We start from the raw sequence: 19,438 nt of genomic DNA, 5'->3' as shown, positions 1-19,438 counted from the left end.
ACAGACACCCACACGGCTCAGCCTGGCAAGCTCCCAGGGAGCTGGGGGAGAAGGGAGCCCAGCAGAGTCCCTGGACTGTGCTGAAGCTCGGGAGCTTTTCACCCGCAGCTGGACTATGTTAGCCCAAGCCACTGTCCAGTGATTCCTTCATCACCAGGCTATCTCCAGTGAGGCATTAATGCTGGCCCTAATCTTCCCCCCCCCCCCCCCCCCCCCCCCCCCCAGGAAATCCAGTGTCATCGCCTGCAGCTCACTGTTTTCTCTTTCTAACTCAGTTTTGTCTGCTAGGGAAAGCTTGCATGGGTAAATTCTATGCACATGCTGGCAGTACGCTAACTGCTTTATTGCAGTTACAGATCTGCAGAAGCAACTTCTTGCCATTACACAGAGTGTGGGTTTCCAGGAACAGGCAACAGGAGTGAGAACAGCCCTCCATGCAGCAATCAGTGTCTCGTATGCTTTCTAGAAGGGGAAGAAAACACCCATCAGCCACAACAACCTTTATTCCTTAAACTTCCCCAGAGGGAGCATTTCAAAGCATCAAAAGGATTTAAACCTGTCCAGCTGCTGCTGAGGCATAATTAACAGTTGCACAGTCAGCTCCAACTGCAGCTGACAAAGCCTTAGCAGCAATCCTCTATTTATCACACTCCTGGAGTATTTATAGATCCACAGCAAGGCAGGGGGGAGAGAGGGAAGGAGAATAACAGGTGAGCTGCTTACCAGGAGGGATAACATTTGCTTTCAGCTGCGTGGCATTTCCTCGGCCCCTGGTGAAACTTTAGGGGAAAGGCACGCGAGACACCCTGGGGTGCAGCCTGTCGGCAGCGGGACACAGCAGCAGGTCCTCCTGGGTGGGAGATGCGGTGGGTCAGCCCCCAGCTGAGATGTTGAGGCCCTTTGGCAAACAGGAGCACTTGGGCTGTTGCAGTCAGGTGCTGGGGGCAGAAAAGTGCCCTGTGCTCTCAGCAGGAGCCTTTCATCACCCCGAACAGGCCCACAGTTGTTGTGGTCCCTTCCTGCTCACATCTGCCTCCACCAGGAGATGTAGGTGGTGAGAGGCCAGCTTGATCTCCCATGACACTGATTATAAGCTGACCTTGGATTGTGCCATTTGTCCTTCCTCATCTCTCCTCTGTGTCATTTACAACCCAGGGTCCCCCATAGGAACAGATATAAAAATAGCAGTTATCCTTGAATTACCCTGGCAATCTGTGGGGAGCGGAGGAACACTGGGTCACCAGGATGTTTGACTTGTGGTCTGGAAGGCGATGCTGGAGTCGATGGGCTGGGAGATCTGGGCAAGCAGCCTGTGCAGGACTGCCAGCGAGATCCCAGCTGCTCTGGGCTGGGGAGGAGAGGGAAGGAGATTGCCACCTCGGTTCTCCTTTCCGAGGGAGGGCATCCCATAAAAACTGACAGGTATCTCTTTGGCATTTTCACAGCTCTCCCAGCTCTGAGCAGAAACTGCTCACATAAACAGCCATTTCCCATCGCAGAGGGCTGTGGGAACTGCCCCTGTGACAGTAATCTTATCCGCGCTATCTTGCACCAGGCTGTGCCCAGGAATTATCAGCACTGGGTTTATTTCCTGCTGTGGCTTTATGACCCCACTGAGATCATAAATGCATCTAAAGTCTAACTAAAACAATTTAATTTACTCCATAAACAGTCTTATAAATAAAATAATGGCAATGCTATTCCAAAGGGGAAGGAAGGTCATAATCCTTGCAGGTAACAAGACTTATCTTCTCTACTGACTTGCTGTTCAGACACAAAACTGCCTACTCATTGCTCCATGGCTGATGCAACCTCCCTGGGGAGTTGCCTCACGCTGCGACAGCTTGCGAGGACCCTTGGAGAGAGGTGCTGCTGCTCCCGAGAGCTGCACCCCGCTTGCACCCACACCCAGGGCATGCTGAGCACGCCTGTCCATCCAGCCCTGCAAGGCTTCTACTGGACTCTTCAGTCAATTTAGCTTCATCTGACACTAAAACCTTGCTCCAAGGACCTGCAAGCAGCTGGGCATACCACAGTCTTTAATCCATTTGAAATAGTCTTTTGACCTCAAGAAGACATTTTCCTGAGCAGAGCCAGTAGGATTCCTTTTCCATGCACTTTATTTACAACAGCCTCCTGCCCCTGGGCTCTCGAGTGGCTGCCAAAGCTAGAGTTCCCTTCGGCGGGAAGGTGCTGCATTTCTTGGATGAGGCCAGGGGAATAGTCACATATTAAATATGCAACATAGAAGGTGTTTTTACAGATGGAGCTCATGGAAGAAAAGCTATTCTGGTACTTGGCAATGCTGCGGAGAATTCATAGCTCAGAGCAAGGACTCCCCCCTGGGATGCAGAAGCAGAGCCCGCAGGACGCTGCCTGTCCCAGCCCAGCAGAAAGGACAGATCCCCGTGTCCACTTCAGAGCCGAGGCTCCCTCCGGCTGCACACCTCCGGCGGTGCCGCAGGCGTGAGACAGCCCTGCCCCACTGCTGCGAGTGACAGCACTGTCTCTCCAGCTGCAGTCAGGATCCGGCCGTGCATGTGGAAGGTAGCACAGATTCTGCCAAACGCTGGGAGAACTGTGGCCATTGCAAGCTGTGGCTCAGGTGATCCTGATCTACAGTTTATGAAGAGCAGCTGGTGATCTCAGATACCTTTTTGGGGGAGGAAATCTGTAATTTCAGCCATGGAAGTCACGTGAACCCCAGTCTGTAAATAACAGCAGGGGAAAGTGCTTCTCCTCCCCTGCAGCAGACTGTCCTGAGCCACACAGGGCCAGGGCGAGAGCTATCAGCTGAACCAACTCCCAGCAGTTTTCTGAAACGTCCTTGTTTGTTTTTAAGGGAAGTGCTTTGCTGTTGCTGGGTTTGTTGCTGTTGTTTTGTGGCCATTGAGGGGCTGTTAAACACCCTGCCGTAGGGTGCTAGGAAAATAAATGAGCCTCTGCAATCCATTTCCCGCATTGACTCAGAATGGCTGTGGGGGAAGAGAAGGGCAGTCCAAAATAAAGGTGGCAAAAGATGAATACGCATTAGTGAGTGAAGGAGTGAGTGGGACTGGTGGTTCTCATCCCCGGGGTGCAATCAGCCCATAGCTCTCACCGCCGCACGTATCAGGAGGCAGGTGAGTGGCCTTGCTGTCTGGCACCCAAAGATGCCTTGGGGTGTGCGTTTCCACAATGCAATTTTCAAGGGACTGCACCACAAGAGAGGATGCTGGCATCCTCTCTTTCCCTAGTTATTCTGCGTTGGGCCAGTATTCGGACACTGGAGTTACACACAGAAGGAAACTCTGCGTAACAAGCTCCAGTTCCATTTGCAAAACTCCCTGGTGGGTCCGAGCCGTCTGCAGCCCCTTTCATGCCTGGCCTTGGAGGCTGGGGCTGGGGCTGTGCCTCCCCATGGGGAGGTGGGAAGCACCACCAGGGCTCCTCGGAGGAGCAGATGACAGACCTTGCTTACAGCTCCTCTCTCCTTCGCCTTAGAGTCCTGTCTCCACCCTCCCTCTCCCCAAAAAGCAATCAGGTGGTGGTTAATGCCAGGGTGCCATAGGGAATGGGATTTTCAGGCATAAAGCTTGGGTTACTCACAGACCTCAGGGGATAAACCCCTGCAAAGTCTCCTCCATTGCATCAGAGTGGTACCTGCTGCTGCCCCAAGGACTACGGCAGCACCTGTAACACAGAAGGACAGGGGTGTCCCATGCTGCTGGCCCTTACAGCCAGTGTGGGACCCAAGCCACTTCTGGATGTCACCCGGCCAGTGAGGGACATGGCTCCAGGCCGGAGGTGGCCCCGGCTCACTTTCTGCTTTTGCACATCCTGGCAGTCGAGGGGCTGTCTTGCCGGTGGGTGAGCTCCCAGGGGCGCCCCAAGCCTCACCAACGGGTGCCCCGATAGGCCGGCGGCACCCACCTTCCCGGCCAGCCCTGCCCGGGGCTGGGGGCCGGGATGCAGCGCTTCGGCCTCACCCCGGCTGAGAGCAGAGGGGTCTGACACGGCAGCCGTAGGCCGCCTCCTGCCCCGCTCCCCCGGAGGCGCGCGCCTTTAGCCGGCAGCGGGAGCGCGGCCACTGCCCGCCGCCCTGGGCACGGGGCCGGGCCGGGGGGGCGCGGGGCAGCGGCCCCGCAGCCGGGAAGCGCCGGCTCGGGCTGCGCAGCGCGGCTCACTCGTGCCCCCCAGTGCCCACGCGAGACACGAGTCCGCGCGGGAGCGGGGCGGGGAGGCCGGGCGGGCGCTGGCGGGGGGACCGTGACCGCGGCCGCGGGGCGTTTCCTTTGGAAAGCGGCGTGGCGAGGCGGGGAGAGACTGGAGAGGGGCGCTTTAATAGAAGGTGCTGGTGGAAGCCTGGCGTCCCATCTCCCCGCACGGCACCTCTTGCCGTCCCAGCCCGTTCCAAAAGGGAGAGGGGTTAAAAGCCATCCAGGCTCTTTACCAACATGACAGACCTTGAAATGCCTCTCAGATTATTTACTTGTTGGCAATCTCTCCTGAAACCCACACCTTCCCCAACCCTTTCACCCCATGCCTGCTGCTAACGGTTCACCAAAGTCTTTTTTGTGTGCTCCGACTGCACAGACTAAAACTGCTCTCAAGCACATACAAAGCCCATCCCCATTAGAAATCATTCCTTACACACAGGTCTACAAGGATGCCTGGAAGTTCAGGTCTTCGGGGTCCAGGAGAGCATCATTTTTCTCCTTGCTCCCCTCCTGCTGCACATGGTACCACCGTTCAGCAAACTGCACCGCGTCGTGGATGCTGTGGAAAGCCAGCTGACCATCGCTGTCTGATTCGCCAGCCCAGCCTCCCTCCCGGAGCCGGTGGCGGATGGAAGGGTTGCAGTTAGCCAGGAGCACCTGGACGCCTATGTCCTTATAGTCATGATGTGTCTCCTTTAGCACAGACAGACCCACAGTATCTATGAACTGCATTGCCCCACAGTCAAGGATTAAGGTGTGCATATCTATGGAGGAAGGACAGGCATCTGCTGGAGGCTTCTCAGCCCTTTTCTTGGCCTGTTTCAGGCAGTCAAACCTGGTGCCGAAAAAGCTCTTGCTGTTGCCTGTGTGTGCATTTGCCTGGGCCTCCACCCTTTGGTGCTTAGCAGCCAGCAGGATAGGATTTACCCCAGTTTTCTGGTAGAGAACAGTCTTGAAATATTCCTTGTTGGCATAGTAGAGGGATGACTCGAAGCGGAAGATTTTGATGTTGGCAATACTGCTGAGCTGCTTGTATGTGGACTGGTCCTCATAGATTTCCGTGTTGCTGACCTTGCCCAGGAGAGTGGCTCTGGGTCTCTGCATGCGGAAGATGACACAGAGCAGAGCAAAGCAGACGCCCACGAGGAGCCCAATCTCCGTGGTGATCAGCGTGGAGGACAGCATGGTTGTCCACCACACCACCGTGTCCAGCTTGCTGAGCTGCCACATGTGGGGGGTGTCACGGAACTTCCTCAGGCCCCCCCGCAGGTTGACGATGGTGACCACCCCCAGGATGGAGGTCTGCAGCGAGTAGAAGAGTGGGGCGATCCACAGCAGCACTAGCAGCAGCACCAGGGAGGTGATCAGGCCAGAGACTTGGGTCTGGGTCCCAGTGGACTCCTTCAGCAGAGTCTTTGTCAGGGCCGCAGAGCTGGCAAAGCAGTAGAAGAAAGAAGGGATCAGGTTGCACATGCCAATGGCAATCATCTCTTGGTTGGCACGGACAGCGTAGCCATGCTTTTTGCCAAAGATTTCCGCCAGCGAGACAGTCATGGCAAAGCCAATAACAGCAATGGGCAGAGCATCAACTGCCAGGCTGGAAAACAGGTTTATATCTGGTAGAGTGGGTTTCCTGAAACCAGTGGGGATATCCCCACAAACAGCAGACTTGTATCGCTCTTCGAAGTCAAAGTAGTAAGATATTACTGTGGCTACAATGACCACCAGCAGCTCTATGGGGAACGGGGCCTTCATCTTCTCCTTATACCAGTCATTGATCTCTTTGACAGGCACTATGATGGCCAAAGCAACCAGGCTGGTGACCAGGTCACAGATGTTGGTGTTCTGGATGTATCTGAAAAGGTCAACCCACGTCAGGATGAAGGACCCCACCCCTTCGTGACGAGGGATTTTCAGTCCCAGGAGATACTTCATCTGGGAGGTGATAATGGTGAGGCTGGAGCCGGTCACAAAGCCACTGAGGAGAGGTTCTGACAGGTAGACAGCCACAAAGCCCAGATGTAAAACCCCCAGCAGGATCTGAAAAGCAAGCCAGCCACACCTTTAGCATCGATGAGGAGGTCTGGAAGAGGTGGCTGGCAATTCCTGTCAGTTTGCTTCCACTATAGCTGCTCTGGCTATTCTATCTGCTGAGCATTCAGTGTGAGGCAGAGGACTTTGTCTTCAGTACTTAATCTGGGGTATGAAAAACTAAAGAGACCTACCTATCACACTCATCTGTGGCTAGAGATGCCACACAAAGAAACCAACAAGGTCACTGCTGCTGTGTCCTTACAAGCAATAAGGGCACATAGTTAACACTGAAAGCCCAGGCAGCAGCCCCATCCAAGCAGCTCTGAGTATCACTCGATGGCATAAAACTGGTGTGATGCACTGAATTTAGGTGTCCCAGTGACAGAGCCTGAAGTTGTTCAGTGACAGCTAGGCCCAGGCAGCGGGGACATTGCCAGGGACATGGCCTTTGAAGGAGACCCTGCTGACGGCAGGGTCCTTGAGGGCTGTTCTTACCAGCCCCAAACCTGCTCTAACCTGCACCGGGAGCTGGCCCAGCTCCAGAACTGGGGTGGTGGGAAGGTGGTTCACAGGTCCTTCTCCTCCCTTGCTGTGTCTGATCCTAAGGATGTTTCAGACACATCCAAGGACCTGGCCTATCACATGGGGGGAAACAAAACCCCACATTCAGCCATGTTTGGGGGTTTCTAAATCACTGCATTTGATTCAAGGGTGTCGGGGTCTAGTCACATCAGGAAAGGTTTCTCATGACTTGTAAGCCTGAACCAAGACCGGAGCTTAGAGATCTTTAGCTCAGAGAAGTTCCTAGCGGGGGAAGGACAGAGAGGAAACAGCACAACAGCGAACATTTGTACCTGGTAAAGACCGACCAGAAAGCTTAAGGAAAGGGCCACAGTGATGGCGTAGCAGCTCCTGTCACAGGCACCCGTCCCGTTACTGGAGGAGGTGGAGTTGCCCACCAGTGAAGAGCCAGCGTTGTCGTTGCTGTACCCTGCTAGCTGGAGGTGCCGGTTCACAGACTGCCCAATCATCAGGCACAGGACACCGAAGGAGCCCACAAAGTTATGACGTGAAGTGGCCATAGCAACGTAGATGATATTGCAGAAGAAGTTGGTGTAGATTCCGTAGATGGGATCCTGGTTTGCTAAGAGAGAGTAGGAGATGGACTGAGGGATGGCAACTACCCCCACCAGGAGCCCAGATATGACATCCCCAAGCAACTGCGTCTTGACATTGTAGCGGGGAAGCCAGTCCAGCACTGGGAACAGCTGACAGAAGAAGGTGATGATGGTTTGATGATTGCATGTGCAGACCTCTCTGGCTTTCTTTAGGATGAGTTCCTTGGTGCTGAAGTCTGTGGGCTCATGCTCCTCCAATTTGACATGTGTAAAATCGGCAGGACTCTCTTCTGGTGTTAGGGAGCCCAGTGCGTCTTTGCTCTGTCCTGACTTCTGGCTCGATGTGTCCTCCATTGCACCAGGAGAGCTACGGCAGGAGAGCAGGCAGCCATGAAGTGTTGCAGTCATGTACATAATGTGTTTTACCTAGCTCCAGGGCTCATGCAGATAGCATGGATAAATAAATAAAGGAAATAACCTCAGACAAAACAAACAGAAAAGCACTTTCCCATGGTGCTGGTTGATTTGTTTGTTTTTAGTTATGGACCTGATCAACCACAACCCTGAGACCATGGTTTATATTGCATTCACGCTGGCACAGATGCCCACATCAGGGACAGAGCTACAGCCCCCTGTGCTCCTTCCTAACATACCTCTTGTTCTGAAACAGAGCAGCAGGATGGGGTAAGATCAGACAGAATTATGTCACTGAAACTGAAACTTCTTCAGGAAGCCTGCATTTCTTGATGACACTTCCACTTAAGCAAAAACTATTTTTAAATGTTGAGATATTCCAAGTGATGCTTTAGGAATGTAACATCTGTGTAAGGGAGGTAATTTGCAAAATAATCTTTCCTTTAACATTTCAAAATTTTAAATTACATTGCTGCCTTGCGTCAAACAGGCCCATCACAGGGGCTCCTAGCTGCAGAATGAAAGCATCCCACTTTTTCAGTCTGGTTAAGTAACATACTCACTTTCCAGAACTACTCCAAGTTTTTCAGTCAAAATGCAGCTGCAACAAAACATACCTTTTTGTCAAAATGAACAATACACACAGAGAAAAATTCTCCTGAGAGAAGACCTAGAGTGGCTGCAGTTCAGAAATTGAACTGGGATGATGACAAATCCCATTCCCCTGCCCTACGGGTTCATTTCACATCACTAGCCCCAACCCAAATCTCTTACCTCTGGCTGCGGGGAGATACACTGGGTCTTTTATCACTGCCGGGAGCTTCTCCCCGGCAGACAGACCTGTCTCCTCACCTTGCAGCGCACACTGAACAGAGAAAGCACGAGGCTAACAACTGCAAACCTGTCTCCTTTGCCTTCGTTCTGGACCATGTGCCACTTCCCTTGAGAAGAGATCTGAGTTACTCAGCCAAGCGATCGGCCCTTTTATCTCGCTCCAGCCATGAAGACGGTGCAGCCGGCCATACAGAGCTGTATTTTGAAAACAAATACCATTCGGGGAGACTATTTTTGATGAAAACTTGTTCTGGCCATTAAGAATGATTGAAGGGGTTTAGAGAAGTGCTCCTGGCAGATAACAGTATTGCTGGTATCTGGAGATGTGTTTGCTAAACAAGGGGAATGATGCAAAGAAATCTTCCTGTGTGTGCTATTGCTCTGCCCCTCCCTGAACTGAGAGAGCATCGTTGCCTGAGTCCTGCCAGGCTTCTCCACTCAGGTTTTCATCTATTCTGGACAAGCTTTTGTTCCAAAAAACAATCAAAAAGCAAAACTTGTTCCAGAATTACTTTTCTTTCCTGGTAGCTTTTCCACCAGCTTGCTGCCACCTCCACCTCTGCTCGGCCGCACTGCGCTCACCCGCTTCCACAGAGCCAGCGACGCCAGGCTTCACTGGGGCTTTGTGACACAGGGGTCTGCACAGACAGCAAAGGTGTGGTGACACAGGTTATTTCTAGGTAGATTAGAAGAACTCAATATGTGTCAAATCCACACAATCCACGTTTTACACGTGCCTTTTAGAGACCAACACAAATTTTTTTAGCACAAATAAGAAGGGGTTTTGCATTGCAGAAGTAAGCACGATTCGGTAAAGTGCAGGGTTGCATTTCTTTTGTAGGTAAAGGTGAACAACTGCATTAGCGGCCAGGAAAAAAGGTAATGTCGTACGTATCATCCTGAATTGCAACAGCAGCCTCATAAACACCAGCTGTAACTGTTCTGCCCTTGTGATCCCTGCCAAGAACCTACATCAGACCTCTCAGCACACGCTCCCACTTACCTCATTCTCCACTCTTTCTTTTCCATCTCTTTTCCATCGACCTAGTCACTAAGATTTTGCTGGATGTGCTATTGCCCCGTGGAGCAGGACAAACGCCTGGCAGTCAGGCAGCTTGGCCCCTGCCTCTGCTCCTGGCACTGACTGTGGTCTGGGCTTGGGGAGGGGGCTGAGAGCCCACGGCGTTTGGAGAGATGGTGTGGGGTATGGAGAGACGACATTTTCACAAGGTTTTGATTTAGATGCTGGGGAGACACCCTGAGGGAAGAGAAGGGGAAAATCAGCATCCTGAGCTACATTTATCTCATCAGTGGAAGTCTGTACCTCAGTAATTAGAAGTAAATAAATAAGATACATCAGTGCTCTCTGGCAGCAGGAAAAAATGAGAGCGCATGGTGAGGGAGACAGCTGCTCAATGTATTTATCTATTTATATGAATTCTTTATTCTCTGCCATTCCTCCACAGCTCATGTATTTTCTGTTGATAGCTCCCCCTTTCCCTTCCCCTTCTTTCAGTAACGGACTGTATCTTTCCTTAGCCTTGTCATTCCTCCTGTCCTTAAAAGATGATCCCGTCATATGCTTTATAATCCTTCCTAGTTATAGCTCATTTTGTGTCTTGGCCTGTCCGATGTTGTCTCCACTCACTCGTTTTCCTTTTCCATCTTCTTTAGCAAATGACCCAAATTTCCATTTTCTGTATGATTCCTTCATCTTGAAATTCTGTCACTGAAGAACTGGTGAGTCGGTCATTGAAGAGCTGGCCAGGCTGGTCTTTTAAGTTGGCTTGTTTGCTGGGATGAAACACATCTGAGCACAGTCCATCTTTGGGTTTTGATCTTATTTAGGAAGCATTCATTTCCAGTTCTGGATCTCTGATCTATCCACCATGAAAATGGGAGAAAGCACTTTTTCCATTTGTGACAGTATCTAGCCTACCTTCAACCTCCGCCCTGCCTTCACTGCCTGCTGCTGCTTTTCCTTCCAGCTTCCAGCTTCACTTATATATTCTGGAACTCTTTTGTTTGTTACGATTTACTTTACCACCTGATATAGCTTGGTAAGCCTTGGTATAGCCATGCTCTTCCACCTCTCTGAGGCACAGGTTTTGGTGAGCAGTTCTTTTTGCATTCCGTCTCCCCTGCCATCCCTCCCTACAAATTTTTCCCCCCTTTCTTGTGCGCAAATTCCCAGTTGCTTTTGTGTACTGAACTTTAAAATATTCCATGCTTTCCCTGCAATTACGTTCTCAAGCTCCTTGTCCCAGCTGGCTTCCCCTGTGTTTGGTTCTCTGCGCTGACCTCTCCAAAACGGTGAGCCTTCATGCCAGGGCAGCTTCTGCACAGTCCTCTCTGTGCTGGAAATTCAGGCTGTGGGCACTGAGGAGAGGCCATTTTGTGTTCTCCATCCTGACAAAAAGGATGTAAGAACATACTTGGTTACACTGAACACTCTGTATGTCGCTGAAATCACTTTTACTGTATGAGGTGAAGCAAGGGCAGAAACTGCAAACATTTCACGTTTGCTCTAGAAAATGTATAGCAGATACCTTAAAAAAAGAAACCCACAATGGAACTTCATGTGACCTTGAGCTGGCCAAGGCTGTGCTGCCTTCCAAATGTAAGGTCACTACAGCTAACTGCTAAAACTGTTTGTTTTCAAATGCATCTTCAAGGGTTGTTCTTTATTGCCACTATAAACTCACTTAACTCTTTAGCTCCATCCTGGGCAAGGCTGGGTTGGACAGATGGTATTAGCTTGAACAATGCAAACGTAGACAGGACGTTGCCTGCCAGTAACATGGCACCCTCTGTTTTAAAGACAAGCAGAAAGCATGAAATCCACATTTTTCATTTATGGCATGGTATGTGAGCAATGTAACATCCAGCTATGCAACAGCCATTGCAGCCAGCTAGAAACAGAGATGTGGAAACCCAGGCTCCAGGTACAAGGAAAATGCAGTAGTGGGCTATTTTGGTTTTCTATCCTAAAGCAGAAAAAAGCCATGAAATTGTCTGAGTCCGTCATTGTTACCCAGGCATTTTGCAGTGGCTAAGTGTAGCGAATTCAAATCTCTGCTGCTGTGTCAATGCATCGTTTTTGTTTAACAGGACGAGCTGGCATCTCCAGTTTTCTTTGGAACAGAGCTAACTGCACTGCACAAGGATTTTTGATTTGCTTTAAGGCTTGTAAATACTCTTATGACTATTTGGTGCCTAGAAGCCTTGCAAGTAGCATCCCACATGTCTTGGCTCCATAAATGGGCCAACCTGGCTTAGTACATGGCTGCACCCCACTGCTCCGCAGTTACTTAGACCACACACAACTTTATTAAAAAAAAAAGGCAAGTGAGCCAGGTAATGGTGCCAGGTATCTAAGAGAGATGCTTTTCCTTCCCTTCACATTTGGGACTTGACAGTCTTTTTGGATGGCTGCTGGTTCAGTTCCACTTGGAAATGAATTTTCAATATGTTGACATCTGCGAAACATCATCTTTTTAAGGGAAAAACAAGGAAAAGGAGACAAGCCCAGAACTGGTCCCACTGCTGAGATATGGCAAAACACAACAAAAGCGCCCAAGAACATAAAAGCTGAACAGAACCTCTCCTATGGTTTCTTGGAAAGCAATTATTCACATTTCTGCAAGAGATAACACCAGAGAATGTGGAAGCAGTACACTAGGTCATCCCAGAAAATAAAACAGTTTTTGCAGCCTCCTGTTATTTTGCAGGGCAGTTTATGCTAACGTGCAGGAGTCACAGCAGAGCATGCAAGGCAAAGATAAAGTTCTGTCCAGACATAAACACTGTGAGGCCAAAAGTGTTGCTTACCCTGTGACTGCACATGGTAATGCAGTCACACCACTCTGAAGTTTGAGAGGGACCAAGGAACCTACAAATAAGTAATGATAAAGAGCATCTACTTAAGCTACTGCTCACTCCCAGCAATTAACCATGAAGACAGACACGCAAGGAATGTTTTTTAGTGTATATTGAAAGATGTGAGATGGAGCACATGTCCTTGGAAAGAAACTCAGTGCAGACGTAGCAGATCTAAAAGGATGTGGAAGAGCATCTTTGGCCGCAGAGGTCATACACCGCACATCAACTCTCCAGCTATCGAGGACACCACACGCTGGGACCACCCTGCTAACGCCCTGCTACCAGTCCTTCCCCCAGCACGGACACCCACTCATAGAAGACAGAAAAAAAGAGTGCTTCCAAGCACATCAGCTAAAGGATTTGGGGAGCACTCCCAATTTATGTAAGGAGGGTGAAAAGAATTCCTTGTCAACTTTTGCAGCACTTTGTTGCTGTTTTCCTGTCTTTCTCTGCATGACAAATGTCCAGTGCTTATGACCCTTTTCCAAATTATCCAGCTAATAACTGAAAATGCTATAATGACTCTGTAAACAGATTAAATTGATTACAGATGAATACAGTGGAATAAAAATGGGGAGAGACATTTCTATTTCATACTGAATTGGCATTCAGCCCAGGCTATTTGGCATTATTTCAGGCTTTACCTGTGTGTGTTGCCTATGAGCCCTTCACGGCACTGAGGCCATGCTGGTGGGATGCTGCTTCCCCCCATAGCTGTTGGCTGGCTCACAGGGTCACCCTACTTGCAGGTAACACAACTTGCCCCCACCGCAGCACAGCAGGCACCACGTCGGGCAGAGCTCTACGGCTGGCTCCCGAGCTTTCCCAGCAGCCATCCCACACTAGCTCATTGTGCACCGAGGCAGTGGAGAGGGACCCTACAGAGGTCACATCTCAATGTCACAGGACAGAAAAATGCTCCAGCAGATGGATGAGAAGCCCAGAAACCGCAGCACATCCCCAACTACCTGCCATACAACAAGACTGGATCTGCTATCAGATTTTAAATAGAAGGAGAAGCTTTTTCACACAACACAAACGGTGGGACAGACTGCCACAAGGTGTGGTGGGAGTCAACAGGCTCAAGAAAAGGGGTTAGGAAGCTTCATGGAGAAGTGCTGCAAAAGCTGTAACAAACATCTAAGTGCTCAGGAAGTTTCTAGCCTGCTGCTTACCAGGTGCTGGGAGGGCTCTGCATGGGCTGGTCCCTTGGTACACCTTTCCCAAGAAGCCTCCACCAGGCTGTAACCCAGGAGACAGGGCTGGGGGTCTCATCTAGTACAGGAGAGCGTATGGCAAGAATTAGTTGTCCGCAGGTAAGGTAGAGCCTTGAGTAGCACGAGTAAAGGGTGCTGCTGATTGAAGCCCATTATCTCAGCTCTGTATTGGCAGGAATCAGAGTCACTCTGCTGAAGGCAATGGCTGTCCTATGCTTTTCAAGACAGCAGAAAGCTCCCGCTGGCATTCTCCGTAATTGAGTGCTCCTACCACTCTGTTGGCACCAACACAAAAATGCCAGCATGTGCGCTGAGGTCTCCTAAGGTAAAAGGCATCCTCAGGTAAAAGCTGAGCCGTGCTGGATCAAGAAAATCTTTTGCGTAACTCAAGGACATGTATGCAGAGACAATGCTCACAGTAACTGCCCAAAACTGCACCCAGAGCTGCTCTCATTTTTGCTCTGACTCTTACAGGCCATGATCTGACCAAGTCATATAACCTGTTATGTCAAATAACATTGAAATACATCGCAGCAATTTTGTGAGGCTGAATATGTAATACCATGTGCTATAACTACACATATTGTAAAGTACAAGTAGCACCAAACCTGACCAAATCTGTCATTTCTTGCATCTTGGGAATATGGACCTGGCCCACAGGAGGGTGCTGGTCACCGGCACACGGCACATCATCGTCATCACATTGCTTATTACTTGTTATTATTCATGAGAGAAACTGCAGCCTGGTTGCACAGAGCACTGAAGTCAGAAGGAGGTGAAAGCCTGCTGCTGGCCACGTATCATCAGTCAATGCTCTGGTTTACGCTGGCAGGAAGCTTCCACACGTGCCTACCCGTGTACCACACACAGTGCGGGTGAACAGTACACACAGCTGTGTATACAATGCGCTTTGCAACGGCGATTGGGCACAACTGCCAGGAGAAACAGGGACTGGGGACTCACTGCTCAAACATGTGTGGCTTTTCTTTTTAAAGTTTATAGCTGCAGCATCTTCTAAGGTATCAAGCATATGTCTGACAACAGAAAAAACATAAATATCATCTTTTAATGGTGATAAAGAAATCCCAAAGATTTACCATATTTGATAGAAAATTCTTGTGCTAACAAATCTTCTACAATGAAAATAAGACACATTAGCATTTAAAAATTACAATTGATACAGATTTAACAGACAGACAGTATAAAAGAGAGGCAACAACACGCAGAGGCTGTATCCCATAGCTAATGGTAGGATGTAAGAAGATGACTAACAAAATACAACTTTCATCATAAGCGTTTGGTCTGTGAGCACAGTGCTCAATGAGGAGCCGATGGCAACACATCTCTCCCCGCGCTGGGCGCAAGGCAAGGTCCGTGTCAGCAAACACCCACCCAGCACGGACTGATGCCACAGAGCGAGACGGCTCCCCCAGCACCCTGGATTCTGTCACCGAACTGGGGGAAATGGTCTACCTTCTATTTACTGCACAGATAAGTCACAGTAAGAAAGTGATCTTTTATACATACTATACAACTTTTCCACATTTTATTCAAATAAACTATTTTGTAAACTGGTCAGCCGACCAACGTGATCTATTCCATTCCTGAGGTCCTGTTTGGTTAAATTGATTCTCCAACTTGAAAAAGCTACTCCAGGCAAAATTTGCCATTTTGTTTATTCTGCAAAAGATTATGTCACAAATATCTAAAATTATTCTGAATTTAAAATAATTAAAAAATCATACCCCATAACATACCAAGGTACCAGAGACGGTGGTCAGGGACTCAAGAGGCTGATGAACATAAAGCACCACGTGCTTACCAGAAAAAGTGAGGCTTTACCTCTCCTTAACCATGTTTCAGCTGCATCTTAAATAGACATAAAATTTACTTCCTTAAGTCAAAAATTAGACATAAAAAACTTGGACCCAAGTCCAGCAAAATGTTTCGTTTCCTATCTTCCTGTGGAGTCCTGAGATCATTTGGGAGCCAGACTAAGAGCTAAGTGCTTTCAGAGCTGGAGAGAGCTGGAATTCAAATATTTTTGGCAGTAAATTTACTCAATGGAGATTTGATTCTCCATCCAATGCTGAAATATTTTGTGTATTTGCACATTAGAGAATAGCAATATGCCTTAGCTTATACAACCTCTAGAAAATAAAGTAGAAAGGTACTAATTATACTATGAACTAAATATACATATATTATTTGCCATTTCACCTAACCAGAGGCCTCACTTTCAGCGTTGTACTGATCTCAAAAGAAAAAACAAGACTCAGAATTATTTCCACTTCAGGTGGAATTTGACTGAACTAGTAAAGATCAGGTAGTTTTTCACATGAGCAGCTCATCCTACAAAGGCTTACAAACATGACAACCAAGTGCAAGTAATTCTTGGGAATTAACAAGGTCATTCACAGTGCAAAGTCTGCACTAAAGACGTTGCTCCTTTTATCTATGCCAGCATAGAAGAAGTGCAAAGTCCTTCTAGTGTGGACAGTTACACAGATATTGAAGTCTCACAACGTTATCCTACATTGAGACTCAGCAGAACAAAATAAGCTACACAGATACAAAGCACCTTGTATGCCATGAGCAGCAGCTGACTGCTACCTGTGTCACAGCTTCATTAGCTTAGCCATGTCGGTTAAAAAAAATTTAAACATGTAAATCACCGCAACCATTTAATCACCCTTCCAAAGCATGTGAAAAAAAAACACAACAGAAGATAATGCCCTGAATCAAACTATTTTCCTGAAGAGTCTCACCCTCAACTCAAAGGGTTTCCTCTTGTTCCAGTTTCTATGACCTTGTAGACCAGCAGTCTCCTAGGGCCCAGCGGTGCTCCTCCCTGCGCTGGGAGCACAGGGAGGTTAAGGTCAGTGCTGAGCCCCGGCGAGCCCTGTGCCTGCCTGTGTGCCTGGCTGCAGGGCCAGCATGGGTGTTCCTGCACCACTTCTGGAATGGAGAGATGTGGGTGATGTGACTTCAACCTGCTTAAAAGCTCTTTGCGCCGGCAGCACTGGAGATGATAGCAGGCAGCTAAGCGTGGTGGGGAAGAGCGAGTTAGCAGAGCCCTTAGGTGAAAGGTTCAGGGAACCGGACCCAAGGAGATGTGTAGATCTAGGACCTGGCACAGGCAGAGTTCACGGCCGATATCAGCACAAGGCTGTGGGAGGCAGCGGGGTATCGACCGTCTTAAAACCCCGGTGCGGAGCCAGGATGCTTTCCTGCCTACAGTACCTCACCTCTGCACTTCAGACTGATCAGCAGTGGATTTTAATGTTTCTTGGCACAAGCCAGCAGAATTGAGTGGAGATGAAGGAACGGCTGTGGTTTTTCCCAAGAGAGAGAGCCCTTCCGTTCGTCACTGCAGCCCAACGGGGAAGGAGCGCAGCAGTCACGGAAGCTCTGCTGCCCTGGCTGGGAGAGCCATGTGCAGACTTAGATTGACATAAGCATGAAAACAGAAATCCGTTATATATGTAGTTCAGGACAGCGACTCATGCAGCGGCACTGAGCAGGACCTAGGTCCTGTGTTATTATTACACTCCTTATGGAGAAAGGCACATGGCTGCGCAACACAGCGTCGCAGAAGCCCCAGAGTAAAGACACCTCCAGGTTAACCTCCAGGTTCCTGGGCATCACCATTACTCCTGCAGCTACACAAACCCTCGCACAGCCCCACACTGGGCTAAAGCTCCAGCGGGCTCACAGGGGGACACGCACAGCGGTGCTCCCCCACCAGCTGCCCACAGCCCCGTTTCTCCCAGCCCCAGCACCCACAGGACTGGTGGGGTTTTGGGGTTGTTTCACACTCTTTGCTCAGAAGCTTCAGCTTTATCGAGAGATCTGGTGTGTAAACTGAGTAGCAGGTCACACGTAATAGCAACATACACAAAGGCAGTGATTCTATTTACAGTCAATCATATGCAATGTCTTATAGCAAAACACAGAAAGAAGTGTCAGAGAGGGTGGAGGTGGGTCTCGCAGTTAATTAGAGAGGAACCGATGGAGCTGCAATGGCTTACAAGGAAATCAGGATCACTAAATCGCACAAGGCTAAGGCTGGCCATGTCATTATAAATCCAAAAATAAGCACCATGTGCCCCACTGCAGTACCCTTCCCTGTTTTAGGAAGTGGACTAAAAATTGTTTCCATATTAAAACATTCACACAAGTGAAACATTTACTAGTGTAGCTACCATGTTAGGAGGAACTGACACTACTATCTATAGCAGCAATAAAGGTAAAAAAAAGAGCTTGACATTTAGCAGGAGACTACTAAAGATGTTTCCAGGAGTCTTCAGTATAGCTGAGACTGTGAGTGTTAATTTCCATAATGCCATGGTGTTGTCATTAATGAACATGCTAATGAGCTCTTAATTCTTCATTTAGATTGGTAATTGCCGATTAGCATGTTTGGGAATGGAGATCAACTGATTTATACCATCTTCCAGTCTGGCCCGGGGTTCTGAAGATCGCTCCTGGGAGGAACGTTCCTAATCCAGACAGATGCATAAACCCGAAAACAATCGTTCTGAGATTCCCTCTTCCTATAGATTACAAATTAAGCTGTGAGGCAGGGATACGAGAAGGCATAGAAGGCAATGGGTATTGCAGATTTCCCCTTATAAAATCTGGTACATGTTTTCCACTGGTCATTTAAAACAGAAGAAGGCAGAAGAGTCCTTTCCAGGACAGAAACAGGTGTATCACAAAAGCATAACTGGATGTATATAGCTGCTGCATCCACCATATAGTAGCAAAAGGTGTATATATATGTACAAACACACACATATATACGCACACATGTGTATATATATGAAATTCCTTTATAAAACAAATTCTTTAGGTCAACAGTTTTCAATCAGTGGTGCCTGATTCCTAAAGGTGAAATTGGATTACTTCTAAAAGGTCCATAAACATATTCAAGCAAAATGTGCTTCTTGCCAGTAGGCTTAATTCAGATTGATGTCTCTCTTAAAAAGTGATTCTAGGCCTAAAAGGAAAACGGCTGAAAACCCACTGTTTTAAGAAATTCCAGTCATGATAAGCTCTAATCTTCAGTTAATTCCAAAGGACTTTCTATTATACTGAACTCTGGCAAATGGCATTTATTTCTGTTCCTTTTTAACTGGGGGCTGTGTGCATTAATACAGACTTATTAATAGTATGACCTCTGGACGTTATCTTAAATAAGAACATTAGAAATTGTTCTTTTGGTTGGCTGGCTGCTTTTGCTGTTGCATTTTAATATGGTTTTTAGTGTTTTGCTTGAAATGGAATTTGGAGGCTAGACAGAGAGTCATGGCTGCACAAGCAGCACTGAGGCCAAATATGATGTGCTCTAGCTAAACACGAATCACTTCAGTATATCTTTTAGCTGTAATCTAAATTAAGTCTTTGAAAATCAATTTATGGCTGTTTTATTGTGTTTTTATGTAAACAAATACCCAGGAGCTACAAATATGCATCCTGCTAGCTGTGGAAAGTGTGTACTTCTTGGAAGTAACGTTACTATTCCTTCTTCCTGGCACAGGTAGAAATGGATTTGAAAAAACATCTTTTAAGAAATAATTACTGTTTTCCCCTTCTCAGTTAGAATTTGGCTACACAAACCTGTGCATGGTCACAGGTCAAAAAATCTCCACTTGGGCAGCATGGAAAAAGCACAGGAGAGAGGAGTTGTGAGTGCAAAGAGGAAAGAATCACCCAGAGCAATTCCTACTTCACTTCT

The 19,438-nt window shown here is 48.5% G+C and overlaps 1 protein-coding gene across 1 annotated transcript; it reads right to left on the bottom strand.

The window, feature by feature from the left end:
* Nucleotides 1-4,640: 4,640 nt before the first annotated feature.
* Nucleotides 4,641-7,705, bottom strand: LOC104259597 (sulfate transporter). The gene is made up of 3 exons (XM_009815029.2): nucleotides 7,088-7,705; nucleotides 5,091-6,239; nucleotides 4,641-5,015 (listed from the first exon to the last, which is right to left on the bottom strand). The coding sequence occupies exons 1-3, from the start codon at nucleotides 7,703-7,705 to the stop codon at nucleotides 4,641-4,643; spliced, it is 2,142 nt and encodes a 713-aa protein (XP_009813331.2).
* Nucleotides 7,706-19,438: the final 11,733 nt, after the last annotated feature.

Source organism: Gavia stellata, chromosome 16 (assembly GCF_030936135.1).
Source record: "Gavia stellata isolate bGavSte3 chromosome 16, bGavSte3.hap2, whole genome shotgun sequence".
Classification (NCBI taxonomy): Eukaryota; Metazoa; Chordata; class Aves; order Gaviiformes; family Gaviidae; genus Gavia; species Gavia stellata.
Note: the sequence above shows the minus strand (reverse complement) of the source record. Positions and strands in the feature narration are given on the sequence as shown.

Coding starts and splice junctions, on each gene's coding strand:
- LOC104259597 (XM_009815029.2), bottom strand. CDS start 7,705: ATGGAGGACACATCGAGCCAGAAGTCAGGACAGAGCAAAGACGCACTG. Junction 6,240..7,087: donor TTCTGGTCGGTCTTTACCAG/GTACAAATGTTC, acceptor CTTGCTTTTCAG/ATCCTGCTGGGGGTTTTACA. Junction 5,016..5,090: donor TGGCTGCTAAGCACCAAAGG/GTGGAGGCCCAG, acceptor TGCCTGAAACAG/GCCAAGAAAAGGGCTGAGAA.